The sequence below is a fragment of the Macrosteles quadrilineatus genome, unplaced genomic scaffold (assembly GCF_028750875.1).
Source record: "Macrosteles quadrilineatus isolate MER2022 unplaced genomic scaffold, UCM_ALF_1.0 Scaffold_877__1_contigs__length_27630, whole genome shotgun sequence".
In the NCBI taxonomy this organism is placed as follows: Eukaryota; Metazoa; Arthropoda; class Insecta; order Hemiptera; family Cicadellidae; genus Macrosteles; species Macrosteles quadrilineatus.
The window spans coordinates 1-19,205 of NW_026543470.1; the positions used below are offsets into that span (position 1 = coordinate 1).

At 34.3% G+C, this 19,205-nt stretch overlaps 2 protein-coding genes across 2 annotated transcripts; both read left to right on the plus strand.

Moving 5' to 3' along the window:
* Positions 1-689: 689 nt before the first annotated feature.
* Positions 690-5,686, plus strand: LOC128982644 (uncharacterized). The gene is made up of 4 exons (XM_054401592.1): positions 690-792; positions 1,256-1,483; positions 2,126-2,504; positions 3,754-5,686. Exons 1-4 carry the CDS (start codon positions 690-692, stop codon positions 5,684-5,686), a joined length of 2,643 nt encoding a protein of 880 aa, XP_054257567.1.
* A 3,629-nt stretch (positions 5,687-9,315) lies between these two features.
* On the plus strand, positions 9,316-15,873 carry LOC128982645 (uncharacterized). The gene is made up of 7 exons (XM_054401593.1): positions 9,316-9,422; positions 10,300-10,323; positions 11,485-11,645; positions 13,250-13,370; positions 13,906-14,073; positions 14,905-15,083; positions 15,580-15,873. Exons 1-7 carry the CDS (start codon positions 9,377-9,379, stop codon positions 15,742-15,744), a joined length of 864 nt encoding a protein of 287 aa, XP_054257568.1. The 5' UTR covers positions 9,316-9,376; the 3' UTR covers positions 15,745-15,873.
* Positions 15,874-19,205: the final 3,332 nt, after the last annotated feature.

The following is a 19,205-nucleotide window of genomic DNA, read 5'->3' on the forward strand; positions in this document are numbered from 1 at the left end:
GTCTTCGAGGTTTTTTCATCTTGACTACGTATACGAAGTAACATAGTCTGCTGTGTGAGATTGCGCCTGTGCTTCGTCCTCTTGTTTGTGTAATATCTTGCGCTACGTTTTACCAATTGCATACCTGAACCCTATGTATGATAGACAGAATTACTATGTGTTAAGCTATCGAACTGCCTGCCCATTTGGCGGATGACTAAATCATATGCTATTAATTGTTATGATTTATTTACTTTTTTGTTTACTTTTATCAGTTTTGTTCTCAACCATGTTAATAAACCAGCAATTGTTTTTCATCTCTCTTTATTTTGTAAAAACTAATCACTCATACTATCTATCATTAACATTACTGGTCCTAAATCGAGCGGAACAGCAACATATCAAAACACTTGTATCTATATCACTGAAATTTTATTCATCAAAATTTATTTTATGTCTACCAAAATTGAAAATTCATTATCATTATGGCATCACTGGAATCAAAATAAAACTCCAAAATCAAGATTACAACACCTGGAAAATGCTTCAGCCCTTTTTCAAAAACTAAAGAATTACATCTACTGATAACTAAGGCTCAACTACAAACAAGACTTGAAGTTTTGAAGCAGGGACCTGGAAAAAGTTTGACAAAGATCACGAAAGGATCTGTGAGTCAAAGCCCGAACTGCTAGAAAATCTCGACTATCTAAATGAAGACCACTACAGCCGCGGAAAAGAAAGCTTACCTCATCAACAAATCGGAAATGCTGGACCTCCTTGACTTAGTCTCAACGTCATCTCTCCAAAATGCAAGTATTACAGAAAGTAGTAAATCCAACTCTTTTCTCAGACCAAAATTGCCTCAAATATCTTTGCCACAGTTTGCAGGAGATTATCAATCCTGGAAACCGTTTTAGCGATCTTTTCGATTCTTTAGTAATTTCTAATCCTGATTTAACTGATGTAACAAGATTACATTACCTCAAAAATAGCTTGGTAGGCGAGGCTGCTCAGTTGATATCTAGTTTTCAAATCACTGAGGAAAACTTTATTCCAGCTTGGGAAAAACTAGTAGCTAGATTTGAAAACAAACGGGTCTTGATTAACAAACATCTAGATGACATTTTCAATATCCAACCTTTAAAACAAAAATCTGCCAAAGGTCTTAATCATCTGATCTCAACTGTAAATGAGAGTTTGGGCTCACTTAAATCTCTTGGCTCGCCGATCGATCAATGGGATCACATCTTAGTATATCTGACTGTTCATCGTCTAGATCCTGATACACACGAGGCATGGGAGCTTCACCAAGGCGTATCGACGGAACCATCATCGCTGCAAGACCTACAGACCTTCATCGAGGGACGTGTACGGGCTTTGGAAAACATCGAAGCCAGGGAAGTGTCTCACTCGAATGGAATGGTGAATCAATCAAAACATCAAGGTAAACCTCAGCACAATCCTAAGATAAATGCAGCTTTGGTAGCAGAATCTAAAGAAAAAGGTATGTGTAAACTTTGTAGTCATGCTCATTACATAGTATATTGCAAAGAGTTTCTCGCTAAAACACCTGTTCAACGTAAGGACTTCTTATCAAGTAAAAGGTTATGTTTCAACTGTCTTGGTCCTCACTTGCTCAAAGAATGCCGATCTCAAAAATCATGTGTGAAATGTGGTAATCGCCACCATACATTGATTCATGACGCTGTCAGTAAACCTTTTGATACATCTAGTCAAATCAAATCCACTTATCAAACACCAAATCCACTAAATTCGGAAAGAAAATCATCAAACACACCACAAGTTTCCTCAAATCACTCTCTTCCCACTGTAAATCGACACACAGTTCTTTTAGCTACTGCTCAAGTTAGAGTAATCAGCCCGAAAGGTAACAACATTGTATGTAGAGCTCTAATAGACCAAGGCTCCGAAATTTCCTTTATCAGCGAGCATCTAGTGCAGACTCTTCATATTGAACGCTCCTCATCATCACTATCTCTTATCGGTATCGGAGGAAATCAATCATCAACTACTCGTGGATTAGTGTCCATTAACATTGGGAGTACATCTAACGACAAATTCATCTGTCCGTTAAGAGCTCATATTCTGCCAAAACTCACTGATAAGTTACCTACTATGACACCAGGTAAATCTAACTGGCATCATATCAAGAAGCTTCAACTAGCTGATCAAGATTTCATGACCCCTGGGTCTGTAGATTTGATACTTGGAGCTGATGTTTATGGAAGTATCATTCTTCCTGGACTTATCAAGGGTCCGCCTCTATCTCCTATCGCTCAATCAACCATCTTTGGTTGGGTGTTATCTGGGCCGTGTGGACTTTTCATCAATGACAATAAATCATCAATGTATCATTGCCTACTGGAGAACAAAGTAGATGATTTACTTCAGAAGTTTTGGGAACAGGAGGATTTTGCTAAAGATCCAGTTCAGGTTTTATCTCCTGAAAATCAAACGTGTGAAGAACACTTTCAATCAACGCACTCTAGGACTGAAACTGGAAGGTATGTTGTTAAACTTCCTCTAAAAGAGTCTGCTGAAAATCTAGGGAATTCTCGAACATCTGCTCTCAATGTATTGAACTCAATGAAAAAACGTTTTGTTACTGATCCTAACTATCACAAACTGTATTCTAACTTCATCTCAGAATATGAATCACTTGATCATATGTCAAAAGTAGGAAGTGATTCTGTAGTAAATACTCCAACATTTTACTTACCTCATCATGGCGTCCTTCGGGATACCAGTTCAACCACAAAACTAAGGGTGGTTTTCAATGGATCACAGCGTTCTTCTACGGGTAAATCTCTAAACGATATCCTTCATACTGGGGAAAAGTTGCAAACTAATTTATCTGATGTCTTAATTTGGTTCAGACAATTCAAGTACGTCTTCTCTGCAGACATTGAAAAAATGTATCGGCAGATTATGGTTCATCCAGATGACTGGGACTTACAAAGAATCTTATGGTACGACAATGAACAACTTTGTACATATCAGTTGAAAACCGTAACTTATGGTTTATCATGTGCTCCCTTTTCTAGCATTGAGAACAATGAATCAACTTGTAATCGACCATGGGAATCAATATCCTTTAGGAGCATCTGTTATTTCAAAAGGAAGATATGTTGATGACATATTTGGGGGTGCTGACACTATTGACGAATGTCAAGAGGTCATAACACAAGTCGATAAACTTTGCATGGAAGGATGTTTTCCATTACAAAAGTGGATAAGCAACAACCTTTCAACACTAACTTCAATATCTCCCGAACGGTATGTAAAAGAAGCTTCAATTTCAATCAAAGAATCAACAGCTGTAAGAACCCTAGGATTAACTTGGAAACCAGCAAGTGACGATTTTCAGTTCCAGATTGATTTCCAAACTCCAGTTCCGATAACTAAGCGAAGTGTTCTATCTCATATTGCAAAACTATTTGATCCCTTAGGATTTATCGCTCCTGTAATAATTCAAGCTAAAATATTTTTGCAGCAAATATGGTTGATTAAGTTAAACTGGGATGATTTTCTTCCTCCCTACCTGTTGGCACACTGGAAAAATCTTGAAGCTCAACTAGAAGACTTGTCTATTATATCAATTCCAAGATTTTTAGGTCTCACCAAATCATATTCCTGCTGTGTGGAACTTCACGGGTTTTCAGATGCATCCCAGTCTGCAATGGCTGCTGTTGTGTATATTAAAGTAAGGTCTGAGTCAGGTATTTTTGTAAACATTGTTTGTGCTAAAACCAGAGTTGCATCTCTTAAGAAAATGAGTATCCCCAGACTAGAGCTTACAGCAGCATTAATGTTGGTGCGTCTTGCAAAATATGTTAGAGAAATTCTAGATATCAAATCTGCTCCATTGTGGTTGTGGACAGATTCTCGTGTAACTCTTACTTGGATTCAGAACCACCCATCCAAGTGGAAAGACTTTGTTTGTAATCGAGTTAGCATTATACAGGAAACAGAACCATTAGCTCGTTGGAGGTATGTTCCTGGCAAAGAGAATCCAGCCGATTGCGCTTCACGTGGGTTATCTCCTAAAGCTCTCGTGGACCACAAGTTGTGGTGGTCAGGACCCTCGTGGCTCGCGGAAGATTCTGTAAATTGGCCCATGAGTTCCGACGAACTTGCAGAGGAAGCCGTGTCTGAGCAGCGCAGTCAGAAATCAACGTATTTATCCCAATCTAAATCAGAACCTGACTTACTTTCTCGCTACTCTGATCTCAATAAGCTACTTCGGATCACAGCATGGTGTCGAAGATTTATCAATCGTCTCAAGAAAATTAACAGTATAGAACACACTCCCTATCTGACACCCAAAGAATTAAATGATTCTTTACTACTTTGGACAGGTATTGTTCAGCTAGAAGCCTTCAATGAAGATCTAAAACAACTCACTAATCAGAAACCAATCAATAAGTTGAGTAAACTCCACAATTTCACTCCGTTTCTTGATCAAAATAAACTTATCAGAGTTGGAGGTAGACTCAACCAATCCACTCTTGAGTATGACTCAAAACACCCACTTCTCCTCCCAAAAGATTCTAATCTTTCAAAATTAATAATATCTGATTCCCACCTTCGTACACTACATGGTAGTACAAGCATTACATTATCAACCATTAGACAACGTTTTTGGATTCTCGGTGGTCGCCCAGCTATTAAGAAAGAACTACTACGGTGTGTCACTTGTGCTCGATACAGAGCTGAACGAGCTCAGCAACTTATGGGACAGCTTCCTACATCTCGAGTCACCCCTTCACGACCATTTCTCCACTCTGGTGTGGACTACGCAGGTCCATTCGTTATCAAGACTTGGCGAGGTAAAGCAGCAAAAACATACAAGGGATATATTGTAGTATTCATCTGCTCGTCAACATCTGCACTCCACCTCGAATTAGTCACCGATTACTCTGCAGAAGCATTCATTGCAGCATATAAGAGATTCACAGCTCGCCGTGGAATTTCTTCCACTCTGTCCAGCGATTGTGGTACTACATTTATCGGTGCTGATGCAGAACTAAAACGTCTATTCACGGCTTCAACAACGACAAGTACCAAACTAAGAGATCTTCTAACTAAAGATGGAACATTGTGGAAATTTAACCCTCCATCTGCTCCTCACTTCGGTGGTCACTGGGAAGCAGGAGTTAAGTCAGTGAAATATCACCTAAAACGAATTGTTGGTAATACTCAACTAACATACGAAGAATTCACTACCATTCTCACACAAATCGAAGCGGTTTTGAATTCGAGACCTCTCTGCAAATTGACTGATGATCCTGATGACCTATCTACATTGACTCCTGCACATTTTCTTGTTGGTTCATCACTATCTACAATACCAGAACCAGACCTCAAGGAAGTACCAGCAAATAGACTTTCAAGATGGCAGTTGTTGCAGCAAATGTTACAAAGTTTCTGGAAAAGATGGTCAAGGGAATATCTTCAGCAACTGCAGACAATTTATAAATGGAGATTTCCAAACACACAACTTAAAGTAGGATCAGTAGTCCTTATTATTGACGAACAATATCCTCCATCAAAATGGCCTTTAGCAAAGGTCATAGAAGTTCATCCTGGGCTTGACAATCTCATTCGCGTGGTAACACTGAAGACAGCTACTGGAATACTCAAAAGACCAATAGCAAAATTGTGCTCTCTTCCTGTCACAGAATAAAATTGCCCAGTTCCCTGTTGCAATTTGGGGGGGAGTATGTTAGAAGTACTATGTATACTATCAACTGCCTGCCATTTGAGGATGAAATCATATGCTATTAATTGTTATGATTTGATTTGACTAGATGTATCAAAAGGTTTACTGACAGCGTCATGAATCAATGTATGGTGGCGATTACCACATTTCACACATGATTTTTGAGATCGGCATTCTTTGAGCAAGTGAGGACCAAGACAGTTGAAACATAACCTTTTACTTGATAAGAAGTCCTTACGTTGAACAGGTGTTTTAGCGAGAAACTCTTTGCAATATACTATGTAATGAGCATGACTACAAAGTTTACACATACCTTTTTCTTTAGATTCTGCTACCAAAGCTGCATTTATCTTAGGATTGTGCTGAGGTTTACCTTGATGTTTTGATTGATTCACCATTCCATTCGAGTGAGCCCAATCTCATTCGCGTGGTAACACTGAAGACAGCTACTGGAATACTCAAAAGACCAATAGCAAAATTGTGCTCTCTTCCTGTCACAGAATAAAATTGCCCAGTTCCCTGTTGCAATTTGGGGGGGAGTATGTTAGAAGTACTATGTATACTATCAACTGCCTGCCATTTGAGGATGAAATAATATGCTATTAATTGTTATGATTTATTTACTTTTTTGTTTACTTTTATCAGTTTTGTTCTCAACCATGTTAATAAACCAGCAATTGTTTTTCATCTCTTTTATTTTGTAAAAACTAATCACTCATACTATCTATCATTAACACAATACAATTAGACTTCCCATCCCATTGTATAAATGTTGAAGCTCGTTTTTCATGTCTAGTTCATGTCCGGTGACACAAGTGGCTAGGGTCGACGAAATCATGTTTCTATTATTATTTAGAGTTAATTTCATGATTTGTGTTTTACTATTTGGTTATATAACTATAGGATTAGTTATTGTTTATGATTATATCGTTTTATTTGGTTAAACGGGGTTGTAAATGCCTGAAATAACAAGAAACAAATTGTAAACTAAACACGACCTCTATAGTGCACCGAACAGAACTAACGATAATATTGGCTTCAGCTGTTCCATAAGAATGGGAAATCTACTAAGGGAGTATGTTTATTTATCGTTTTAGGTACCGTAGGCTACTTTCTAAACTCGTACGGGATCAGATTACAGATTCTGAAACGGCTTCACAACTTTTTGTAACAGTCATAATTTCCGCTACATTCTCCTAAATAACATCGACGAACTTAATGCAAATTCATATAAACAGAATTAAGATTGTACGAGAATGTTTTTGAAGTAAGGGCCGCTTGTGCGTGTCAGTGAGTGTTGCTTCTTAGTTCCCGTATACGCAGCAATGAATCTCCTAGTCGCTTATTGGCATAATTTGTGAACAGAACGGCTACATTTGCAGCACTCTAGCTGAATTTCACTTTTGTGTGTGTCTAGCATTTTGAAAACGAATGAATCTCCCACCATATACGTCATAAGGTCAGTGACAGGTTTTTAGACTGCAAGAAACAGATTTGCTGCAAAGATTCATCGCAAAGAACTGAAGTTTATAGCCATAATAGAGAGTAAAGTGTTCCACACATAGATTACTATTTCGTATAGATGTTTTAGATGTCTGTACCATAGTTTTTGTAGTAGTCTGTAGTAGTTTTTGATTGTGCTTATTTGAAACGATGAGGTTAAGGCTTACATAAGTAAAACTCAAAATAAGTCTGGTATAAAAGTCTTAGGACAAGTATGTAAGTGATTTTAAGTATGTAATTTTCAATTTTAAATAATCAATGTTTTTTCTGTTACAGTTTATTGTACCATCTGGACCTACTTGCCTCAAAGATTGGGTTGGAAAGTATGGAACCATCTCGCTCCACATATACTTCCGCCAATTCAGCGAACTCAATTGTGTTGTCTGATTGAAAAATGTTCTAAAAAAATATAACCCTATATTTCTACATATACAACTTTTTGTTCCCTTTAACATTGTATTACACGAAAGCTCTTAACCCATTCTGGAGCATTACTAGTGTAAGAGAAATCGATAAACTATATTTTATCCTTGTGTTTTAAAGTTCACTTATATTTACTAAAAACTTTATACATACGAATGTCGCTGTACAACAGCGCTTCAATATACTAAATTATTGATTTTTTTAAGCTCTACAAAACGGTTTAGACAGAAATTGCAACATTTTTTGTTTTAGGGCCAAAAATGGGAAAAACCCATTTTTACCCCATAAAAACCCCCATAAACCCCCGTTCCCATAGTCCGATTATGCTGGATCGCGAACTCGTTCGAATAAACGTAGGTTTACACGTTTGTACCGAATTTCATCAAAATCGGATCATTTTTGCTCGAGTTATCGCGCTAACGAACACACCCATATATATATATGAATTTGAAAGAATTGTGTTTTTGGCCTCTAGGGACCTCAAAATGAAAAATTAAATCGGTCCCGGGTCTAGGTCTTACCATGAGTACTACGGTAATAGCTTATTCCCTATACGGGAAATTCGCTAAAAATAAATATACATTTTAGACACAACATTCAATTAGGCCATCATGTCGACAACGTAAAAAGATGCTAAATCAAACACAAATTTATAAATCAGCAGTTTGACACTATAATCTAGGTGCTAGTTATGTGTGATGAAACTAAACGAAAGTGAAATTTGCACAACCTTTTACTTCGTTAAACATGCAAATTGGCGTCTGTGATTCTTAGTGTTTATGTTGGCTCTCAAAACCTTTTAGGAACCATGACTTGCTTTTATTCTCATTTGTTGACATTTTGAAGTATTTTGTGTTTAATACCATTTTGCCTAATCACTTGTGTATAATGTGGTATTAGTGAGAGAGGTCCAGAGTTCTTGAACAACCCCAGTGAACTCATCGAACACTGAAACGTAATTTCCTGTAAATATGTCCTATCGCTGAACTGCACTCTTATTCGCTTATATTCATGAGATAAATATCAAATTATATGGAGAGATTATCTAGATTAGTGGTATTACAATAGCAATTCCACATTATGATCCAATACCCAAACAGTTCAGCTCTGCTCAAAATAAAGCACAAAGAATCTAATTTTTATAATAATAATAATAATATTTCATCCACTAAACTACTTCCTATCAATGTATGAGTATTTCTCTCGCTTAAAAAATTTAGGCCAAGTAAACCACGAAAAGATTTTTAGTTAAAAGAAAATTATTCCTCTCCCAGTGAGGGTACGCATATCTTCAATTGAATAAAATAAGGATATTAAGTGTACTAGTGAGTCTCAAAATATAAACCAGAATAAATTTATGGTCTACACTACACTCTCATATTTTTATCCATAATTATAAAAAAAAAAATTATCAACTAACCCCTAAACTAATGTAAACTAATGTTCCTATCACCAAACATCTGTTAAAAAAAAATAAAATAAAATCCCCTTTGCACATTTTAAGCCCTTTAAGTGAAACCGGCCGAAATACACAGAATACTTTTGATTCCACACACATAGAACCGGACAAACCCGTTAAAGAATAAATCATCTGCTCAACAATAGTCAGTAACAAGCGGTGGTTAGGTAACAATCAGCTGTAGTGCTGCGTAACAGCTGGCTGTAGTGGTGGGAGAGACATAGTTGCGAATAACTCATCGGTCACTTCACTAGTTCTCTTTTATCAACATGGAGCGGTTGACTGTATTTCTACTGATTTTGGGGGTTACTAAAGGTGAGTTTGTTATGAATATTTGTACTTTTGGAATTTGAAGTTCATAAATTAATCTTATATTTATCGCTTATTAATCAATATTTTCAATTCGATAGTTTCAATCGATATTAGCATAGCCCAGTTAAGAAACTGTACCCTAGTATTTGATTTATTTTGAACTTGTTTATTTATACTCATATATTTCAACTGTTTTTCCTTTACATTTATGATAGTGAGGTTATGTTTATCATAAGCATTTAAAATATCAGTACTGGTAACAGCTGATTTACGATTAAAACGCAACTGTTATTTATCCGTTGGAATTTGACCTCTTAACAATTTTAATTTTTGTGTAAAATTAGGTTTTAATATATTCAAGAAATTATTTTAACGGAGAATTTGAATAAAACTTACGAATGTTTAAGGAAAAGCTGCCAGTTAAATACTATATTTACTCAACTACAATTCATTTTCACCACCCAGACCACGACACATGTTGGTAAATATACTTAAAAACTGGTACTGTAAATTTGTGAAACCTTTTCCTGTTCTTGAAACGTTGTTTGACCAAAACATTGATAAATGTAAGATTAAATTGATTTCTTTAAAAAATATTTTGTATATATGTATAATATACCTATTGCTCATTGACTGTATTTTTTTAAATTTTAAAACCAAGGTTTTTTTTACAGTTTTATGAAGTAAGTATTCTCTTTGATGAAATATTTTTAGTTTAGGATATATCAGATTCTTGATTTGTATCCAAAATAGTACAACTTTAAAGATGTAAAAAAGAAAATTTAGTATAGGTTCAAAAGTAAATAACCTCGTTTTCTTTGTATTTTAAAGATCCATTACTTTATACAATCATTGATCTCATTGTTTGTTTTTGTTTCAGGATTTGACGTGACAGATATATTCCGTAAGTTAATTTGAATGTTTTTGTTAAAATGATAACCATAAGGGAAAGTTCAAATGGCAAATCCAATGTCATGTTTTTATCTAATCTAGTTTGTTTTCATGGTTAAAATTTGAAATAAAATATTTGGTAATCTAAAACACATCAAATAAATGTTTGGAAAGTTTTAAAACATTTACATTTCACTATAGAAAACTCCTAGGAATTTTAAAATCGATTACCTTAAAGTTTAAATTTGAATTTTCTTAATAGCTTACACACTTATCTCGTTTTCCATTTGGGTACAGAACCCACCTCTTGTACTTTCAAACTTTAAATTGAAACAAGAAGCAGTTTGTATATTGATTTAACAAAGTTTATACAAATCATATTAATGCAACTAAATTATATCCTTATGGTACAGTTTTGACTGTCATGACTATTGATCAGGAGTAACATTTATTAAACATAATTAGTTAACAAAATGAAATTATTAACTTACTATATCATTGAAAATTAAACACGTCTGTTTTGGTAGTGATTACAAAATCCTCGATTCGTTTAAGTTATTCAAAATATTTACTTATCTTCTTGGCTGTAATAATTCATCTTACTTAGATAATTCATTCATACTTTCACTAATTTAAAGAAATGCACCAGTGTTAAATGGATTATCAGAAGAAATGTTTCCCATAAGAAGTTTTAAATTAAGAGAGAACTCAATAAAAATTATATTTTTTTGTGTTTTGAGTTCCAAATAATGTGCAAGCATTTCATATTTATTGTATTATAAGCATAAAAAATGGCAATCCATAAAATTGTTTATTAAAGTTTGATCTTACGGGGGAGTTTGCAGGTTACTTGCTGGGTTTTTATATGCAGCAATGCAGCTCATAAAGACACTGTAAAAAACTGTAAAATATTTGATTCTACCAGTGACTTTGCAAGCCTTATTGTGGTTTTATCGGATTGTGTTGCAAATGGTCCAAGTATTCACAGTTGTTTGTGCACAAATGACGTGTAGGCTTGTTGATGAAGGAATTGGTCGATTCACAGATTTATGTTGTACTTGCCAGAATCCTTCACTTTTTTCAGCAAGTATCTTATAAACTTGTCTTGAATAATTGAAACGTAAACTTAACAAAACTCACTATGAAATTAATAAAACTTGTTCAAAACAAACAGATGAAGACACCGAGCTTCCAAAGAATGTACAGATTGCTCGAGAGAAAGGATGGAAAAATGTGGAAACGGACCCAAAGTTGATCACGTGGTACAACAAAGGTGGTTCCCCTGTACAAATGGCGTTCGACAAAAATGACGTTTTGGCGGGAGTGAGACTAGCAGTGAGGACTTTGATTTTATTAGCTTGAGTTATTTTTTATTAGCTTAGATTAGCTTTTATTAACTTATATTAGCTTTTATTAGCTTAGATTAGCTGTTATTAATGTATTAGCTTTTATAAGCTTATTTTAGCTTAAATTAGCTTTCATTACCTTTTATTTGCTAATTAGCTTATGTTAGCTTAAAATTAGCTCCAAAACGCTTTTATTAACTTATATAAGCTTTTATGAACTTATATTAGCTTTTATTAGCTTAGATAAGCTTTTATTAACTTACATTAGCTATAAGACTTAGATAAACTTGTATTAGCTTTTATTATCTTATATTAGCTCAGATTAGATTAGGTGTCTACGTCACTAACATGCCAGGATGTGTATTATATGGCGAAGATTAGTAGACTATGAAAGTTGATTGGATGAGATGTCATTGTAACTGACTGAGATCAGCTGATTCTATAGCCAGGATTATTCACTCCTATCTGATCAAGCATGGTTGGGTACATTGTCAAGCCAATAAACAGATTTCGTAAGATTTTAAATTATTATAAAAACAGTTCCTTTCACAATTTTTTGGTTAGGGAGTCGTAATAAGAATTGCATTGGAAAATCGTACCGTTAAATTTTTCAGCTATATAAAAAATGCAACGTTGACAAAATAAAGCCCGATTATAAAGGCCTGTGAGGGAAATTGCAACAACTTAAAATCTCAAAAACCCTCACAACGCTGACTAATCAATATCTCAACAAAAACTATATATATTTGATTCAATATTGGAATCACAGCTCATTTATTCAATGTATACAAAGGAAATGAATCGTATACAAATGTAAATTTGAAATAAAAATGTAGAATCTCAAGCAAAAGTAATGTTATACAGAGATGTCTACTATTTTAGACAGTAGTGACCATACATAAAAAAAATAAGATTACCAAGACACTTAGAGGACAGTATTGGCAGTATTATTCACATCGGTAGTAACCAAGAGATTATTTATGTTATACAAACATATTTATGTTCATAATCATATGTACATATTTATGTTTATACAAAAATAAATAAATAAAAAGTCAAGGACAAAACTTAAGGCCCTCCGAAAACAAAATTATACAAATAGTGACCAAAATATAATCCGTTTAGTATTTTTTTATTTCATATGTAAGCTACATTTGTTCCAAGAATAGTACTATGGATATTTAAAAAAATTCAATTGGGTTACCAAGTTATTATCAATGGTTAAATTAATACTTGTTTGAATGATGTAAGAGTGTATAATCTGTCAACAATAGGCATCCAATACGATATTTGTATGAAACATTACTTTAAGCACCTTGCTAGTATTGAAATCAAATGAATCCACTCTCTGTATACTATGGGCACAGACTATAGACCGGTAATGGGAAAAAAATAGACCAAATGGTTTGTTATCTTTAAAACATATGATTACCAATCAACATGGGATACAAGTTAGAAGTATTTATGACTGCTCTAAGTGATATACCTGATATATAACAAAAAAAAAATAAAAAAAATAATTTCAGGATATAAACGTTTCAACAATTTCACACGGTTTATTCACAAAGGTATGGTGTATAATTTATTTTACAGATTCCAAAAGGTTCAAATGATGTCTTCTACAAGAACAGCAAGCTTTTCCTGGAGAAATCTATTAAAATTGACAACACAGACAAAACCGTGTACGTCGCCACAGTAATTTTAACTGATCCAGGTAAAAAAAAAACTTAGTGAATCTAAACTCGAGTAGAATCCTACTTCAGAAATTATTAGGTTGTAGCAATAAACAACATAACTTACAGCCAACACTTTTTTATTAGTTTGGCTGGTTGGAAATTACATGAAAATTATATAATATTCTTGATGCAGGGTGTACAATAATTAAACAAAATTGTAGTGATTATTATTTTTATAATGAAATATCAAGCACATGTAATTCTTTATTCTTATTTTACAGAACCTAATTAAACAAAGAGGTTATGAAGTTGAATCAAATTGTTGTAAACATCGTTATTGTTTCGATAGTGCTTTGGTTGTCTTAATGATATTTTGAAATATCTCAACATGTATGTAAAATCAATTCTGCTTGAGACCAATGATATTGTTCGCTTTATTGTGAATGTGTATGGATGAAATGAACTCGTATTTAGGTCCACGTTATTTTCCACTTTGTTAGAAAAACATTTGTTCATGATAGTTTTGGTTCCAAAATACCTATTCCTTAATCACAGTTATTTGTTATTTTTCAGATGTTCTAAAAGGTGGTGGAAGAAGAGTCAATGCAGATGACGAAATAATAGACACTATTTATTTGCTGGATAAAACAGGAAAAGAGAAAAGAATCCAAAGAGAAGCATGTGCACAACTCAAGTTTGATGATAATATTTTTGCTGAGAAAGGATGCAAAGACACTCATGGTAAATAAAAATACTGAGGCAAACCTAAACATTTCAAAATAAATTTTTAGTTTGAATATAGCTTAGTTTGCTTATAAGTTGCTTTAAAATCTAAAGCAATTTGAAACCCCATTTTTTGGAAACAGGACCTAATAATTAATTGACAGAAAGCCCAAGTCCTTGGAGTCTAACTGTTCTAACTCATAAACAATTGCAAAACTACAAAGGGAATTTCAGATCTCAGTGTCCTAGATATTTAAAATACAACCACTTTGGTATTTGAAACAAATATTTTGGCATGATAAACAACTCTTAAGCAGCTGTTTGGAATTATCCAAGATGGTGACTAGTCTCCAAGAACACTTGAACTCTAATCAGAGAGCAGTAAAAAGTAGCAATTAATTACTGAAAAAAGTAGCTATGATGCAGTAGTTGCATTTACTGAAAGTCCAAGTGGGAACCGTTCTCGGATCAATCAAATGGGCTGTAACTTACCTGTATTTTACCAGGTTGGCTAGCTCAACGATAAAATCCGGATGGAGGTGGTATATTGGTAATATTTGTCTACAAAGATAAGAGCCAACGCAAAACATAACAAAATACAAGTTTTAAGGACAGACTGTTTAACTTGCTATGATATTACAATGATTTAATGGCTTGAACAATATCTTCGCCTCAAATACAAAGCCAACGCAACACGATGTGGCAACGCCGCAAACCCGGCCTACTGAAACAACTGTGGTACTGATATGGAGCGTACCATGGCAATAGGCCGGTGCGACATTGCCACATCAACGCGTGGCATTGCACTAGCAGTAGAGGCTATGCTAATACGTACTGTGTTAATTATAGGTTTAGTTCTGGCTCCATTTAAGGACACCACTAGCACCTGCGACAACCCCTTTTTCTTGGTGTATGACGAAGTTCAAAAAGGAAACCTGCTGGGTTTCGGATGGTTGGTTCCAGCAAGTGACGTAGAAGGAAGTAAAGCTCTCGAAAGCAAAGACAGTAAAGGAAAAAGTGACGTTGAGGTAAGAGAAAAACAGTTGATAGATAATCTGTAGACATAACCTGGAAAATGTTTAATAGTATGTATATTTTAGTGTTAAGAAATAAACGGCTAAAAATCTATCTGTAAAATATCCCACAGATAAGAATACTATACAGTTCAAATTAAGATTCTACATTATTTAATCTAATATTTGAGCTGCAAACTTGGTTAAGCACTGTAGTTAACGGAACATGTTACTAGAAGCTTTACAAACCTTAATTACATAATAGCCCAGCGAGTGATGCTTCTAACCACATAGTATCATGAAAGAAATATTGTGTCTGAAAAATATGTTTACTTCAAATAGCAGTTGTATTGCCGGTTGAATTATTGTAAGATAAGTTGTTAATATCAAGATTTGTATGCAGTATTCACTGACAAGCCTGTTTTTACTCGCTCGATACTAGCTTTTAAACTCAATTTAAATGTTTTTAAACTATTGTAATCGAGTCTATAATATTAGTTACGTGTTACAGAAACTATTTCCCTCTTCGCCGACCTGCTTGGCTGGAAAAACTGCGGTGAACATTTGGTTGGCTAAGGAGGAGAGCAAGAAGATGAATTGTGAAGTAAAAAACAAACCGTTCAAAGAGGAGAGATGTGGAGTCAACAGAGGACCTGGGGGTGACGAAGACTTCTAAGTAACACTTAGAACATTTCTTGATACACTATTATAAAATAAGCATATTTTACGAAATTTTCCAAGTTTGGACAGCCATTAAATATTGTGTTAGAATTGATTATTTTTCACCATAAATCTCATGTTAAAACATGGTTGTTTTTTTACTTACCAGCTTTACTATTGGCTCACAGGGACTAAAAGGCTAATGTAATTTTAATAAAATACATACATATTTGTATATAAAATAATAGGTTTAAAGCTAGGTATCTAGGTTATAATGCTCACATGATATTTAAGGTCAAAGGTCCGATGCTGCAAGAAGTCACTATCCTTGTGATCATTCAACACTGGACCATCCTTACAACTCCATCTCGGATAATTGCAGATATTACCCAAGTGCAAGGAAAGCATATGTTTACAATTTTTAGTGTTATTAGATTTATAAGGCAATACAGTGCAAACAAGGAAATGCATTGTTCGCCACTGCGATACGCTTGGAAAAGAGCAATGACGTCATGGGCAAATACACCACAGACAACGCTCGACCAGAATTCGTGTGCGTACGAGCAGGCAATACTGGTTAAATGAATCTGTATACTCGTGTAAAATGTGTCATGTGACTGTGTTATTTATTTATGGCACATCTATTAGTGGATGTCTGAAGATGACACTGTGTTGACGAAACGCGTCACAAAATTAGCAGCGAATAGGAAAACCAGAAGGTAACATTAATATTTATTATTTGACTTTCTAGTAGTAGGAAAATGAATTCAAAAATTTTGTGTCTTTTACACCTTTTTTATTACACTTTCTATTATTGTATTTTATGTACTGTTTTGGAAACGAAACACCGATATTGAATTTGGTAAATCAGTAAAAAATGTAAAAAAAGCTATTTAGTTAAAACAGTTTAAGAGCCTTTGTGGAATAGGACCATCACAAAGAAGTTAGTTTTATAAAATAAGTTTGAAATTACTCTAAATATTCCAGTTATAATTAAATGAGATAAGTAGCCTGAAATTAAGAAACGTTCAAAAGTTTTAATTAAAAAAATATCGAATAATAAAACTTATCCTTTGATAAAATATGCGCAGTGGGTTAGAAGTTAACAAACAATTGTCAAAGTTTGTGTTCCTTTAAATTAGTTGATCTCTTCCGACTTGGCAAATAATTTGTATTGCAGACAAATAATTTGTATTGGCAAATAATTTGTATTTATTCGTCAATGTATAGCCACTAACTAAATACATTTTTGAAAGAAATTAAAACCCAAAAATCGAATATGCATGTAGGCCTACTGGTAAAAACGCAATACATATTAAATTTAGAATCATGCTGTTCAATATTACAATTTTAGTAGGTAACTAAAAAATTAGTGGTGTACTACTAACTATCCATAGAGTTAGCATCTCAAACCACGGCACGGGAGGGACGGGTTTTCCTCTTAACATTCAGGGTATCAAACGGTCATTAAAGTATTTTTTTTGTCCTAGGACGCTAGGCACGCATGGATTGTTTTTCAAATTACTTCAGGCTAGACCTAGAGGTTGCGGCATTATCACTTAGACAAGATCTATTGGTGATTTGGCTGGATTTGAACCCGGGACCTCAGGGAATGAAATTCCGTGCTCTAACCAATAGACCAGCTCACCCCTACCTTTTAATGTTGGATTACTTTCATCTTAAATACCGGTAGTGTAGACATTAAAATATACAATATTGGTGTTAACCGTTCTATATGACTCAACCTATTCATAAAATAGAATTCCATTAAAAGTCCACATAAATAAAATGGGTATACAAAATACAAACCAATTTATTGTATTGCGAAACAAATTCCCAAATTATTACTCGTCGACTCTTGTCAAAAACGGCGGTTGAGGCAACCAACAAATATTTAACTTCAATTAACGTTGCCCTCATTTGTTTAATCAAACCAAAACAAATACGCCGACCAATGTCGAATGGACGAATTTCAATCCGTTTTCATAACAGTTTGGTTTTATAACTTTTTACCACAAAGTTAAAAATTTGGCTGCAATATAGTTTGATTAATATTCAATATCAATATATGCAATATAGCAACAAATATCAAAACGGTATGATCTTGATTCCTTTTAACATTCATTGCCGTCATCATTTGAGATGGGGACGCCATCTATGTGCGGATTTTAACCTAAGAGTGAACACCCGGACCCGGAGTATAATCATCAGACCCAATAGGCGTTGTCATTCGCCTATTGGGTCTGATGATGATTGGAGTGTCCAATCGAAATCGATCACCACTTACCACCTTTTTTGTATATTTACCGTCTTGTGAGTAACAGTATAAGCGTAAATATATGTTTTAAGTGTTATAAGACGTTTCTTTTATTTACTTTCCGTAAATTTAATAACACGTACAATGCTGATCAAGAAGTTATTTACTAACTAAGATCAGCTGTTTCATTAGTCAGGAACGTGTATTAAAAGCCCCATGATCAGGAACAGCTGAGTCCAGTTTTGAACCATCAAAAAGCTACTTACTTTTATCAGGATTGAACTGGTGATGTTTTGATTACTAGGGGAGCACTATAACCACTCAGCCACCCAGCTAAACTATTCCTAGGTATAGATAATGCGTACAAGTTGTAGATACGATGCCATGTTTTATTATAGAAAGGCATAAAGAAAACTTTTTCTTTTCTTTGGTGTTGAAGTTTCAACATGATATGATAAAACTTGTCATTCACCTGTTTTAGATAATTCAATAGATTTCTTTGTGAAAATAGTGTTTCCTACAGTTATTACAAAGCATAGAAATAATTAGTCTAAACACTAAACAATACGGTTTAGGATAGGTCCCCAAGCGTTGAACGAAATGGGATACACTGCAACAGCTGATCGTAGTCGTAGTATCTCTAAGTGTTGTCAACTTATTTTCAAACGTACACGGATTACGTGCCTGATAAAAGCAATCTGTTTTGTGTTGTTTGGTTGGAATACTGGAGAGTGGCAAAAAAAAAAGAAAAAAAAGTGCGGCAAAAGTAAGTAAAAGCATTGATTAGCAACTGTCTGTACTATCATAAGTGCAAGGAAGCCCACTTTGTCAGGTGAGCGTAGGGAAAGATTTTTATTGAAATATATAGGTATGGTGAAGTATGGAATGTTGTAGGGTTGTAGGAAATATTAAAAAAATAAGAACATTTAGTCATAAAAGACATTCATTTTTTGTCATGCTTATTCCTTACCTTAGTTAATGTTACGACCACAGATTCCCCTAAAGGAAACAATTTATGCCATTATAAAGGTTTCTTAATTTTGTTAGACAAATCTTAATCACATTGTTTATCTAATCAAAACAAAGAAACTATTTCTAAATATATAAACAAGAAACAGGTTTTGAGTGTACAACCCTTATTTTATGAAAAATCCATCTTAATTTCCTGAAAAAATCACCAAAATTTTTAAACCACAAATATTGACGTATATCTTATTGTA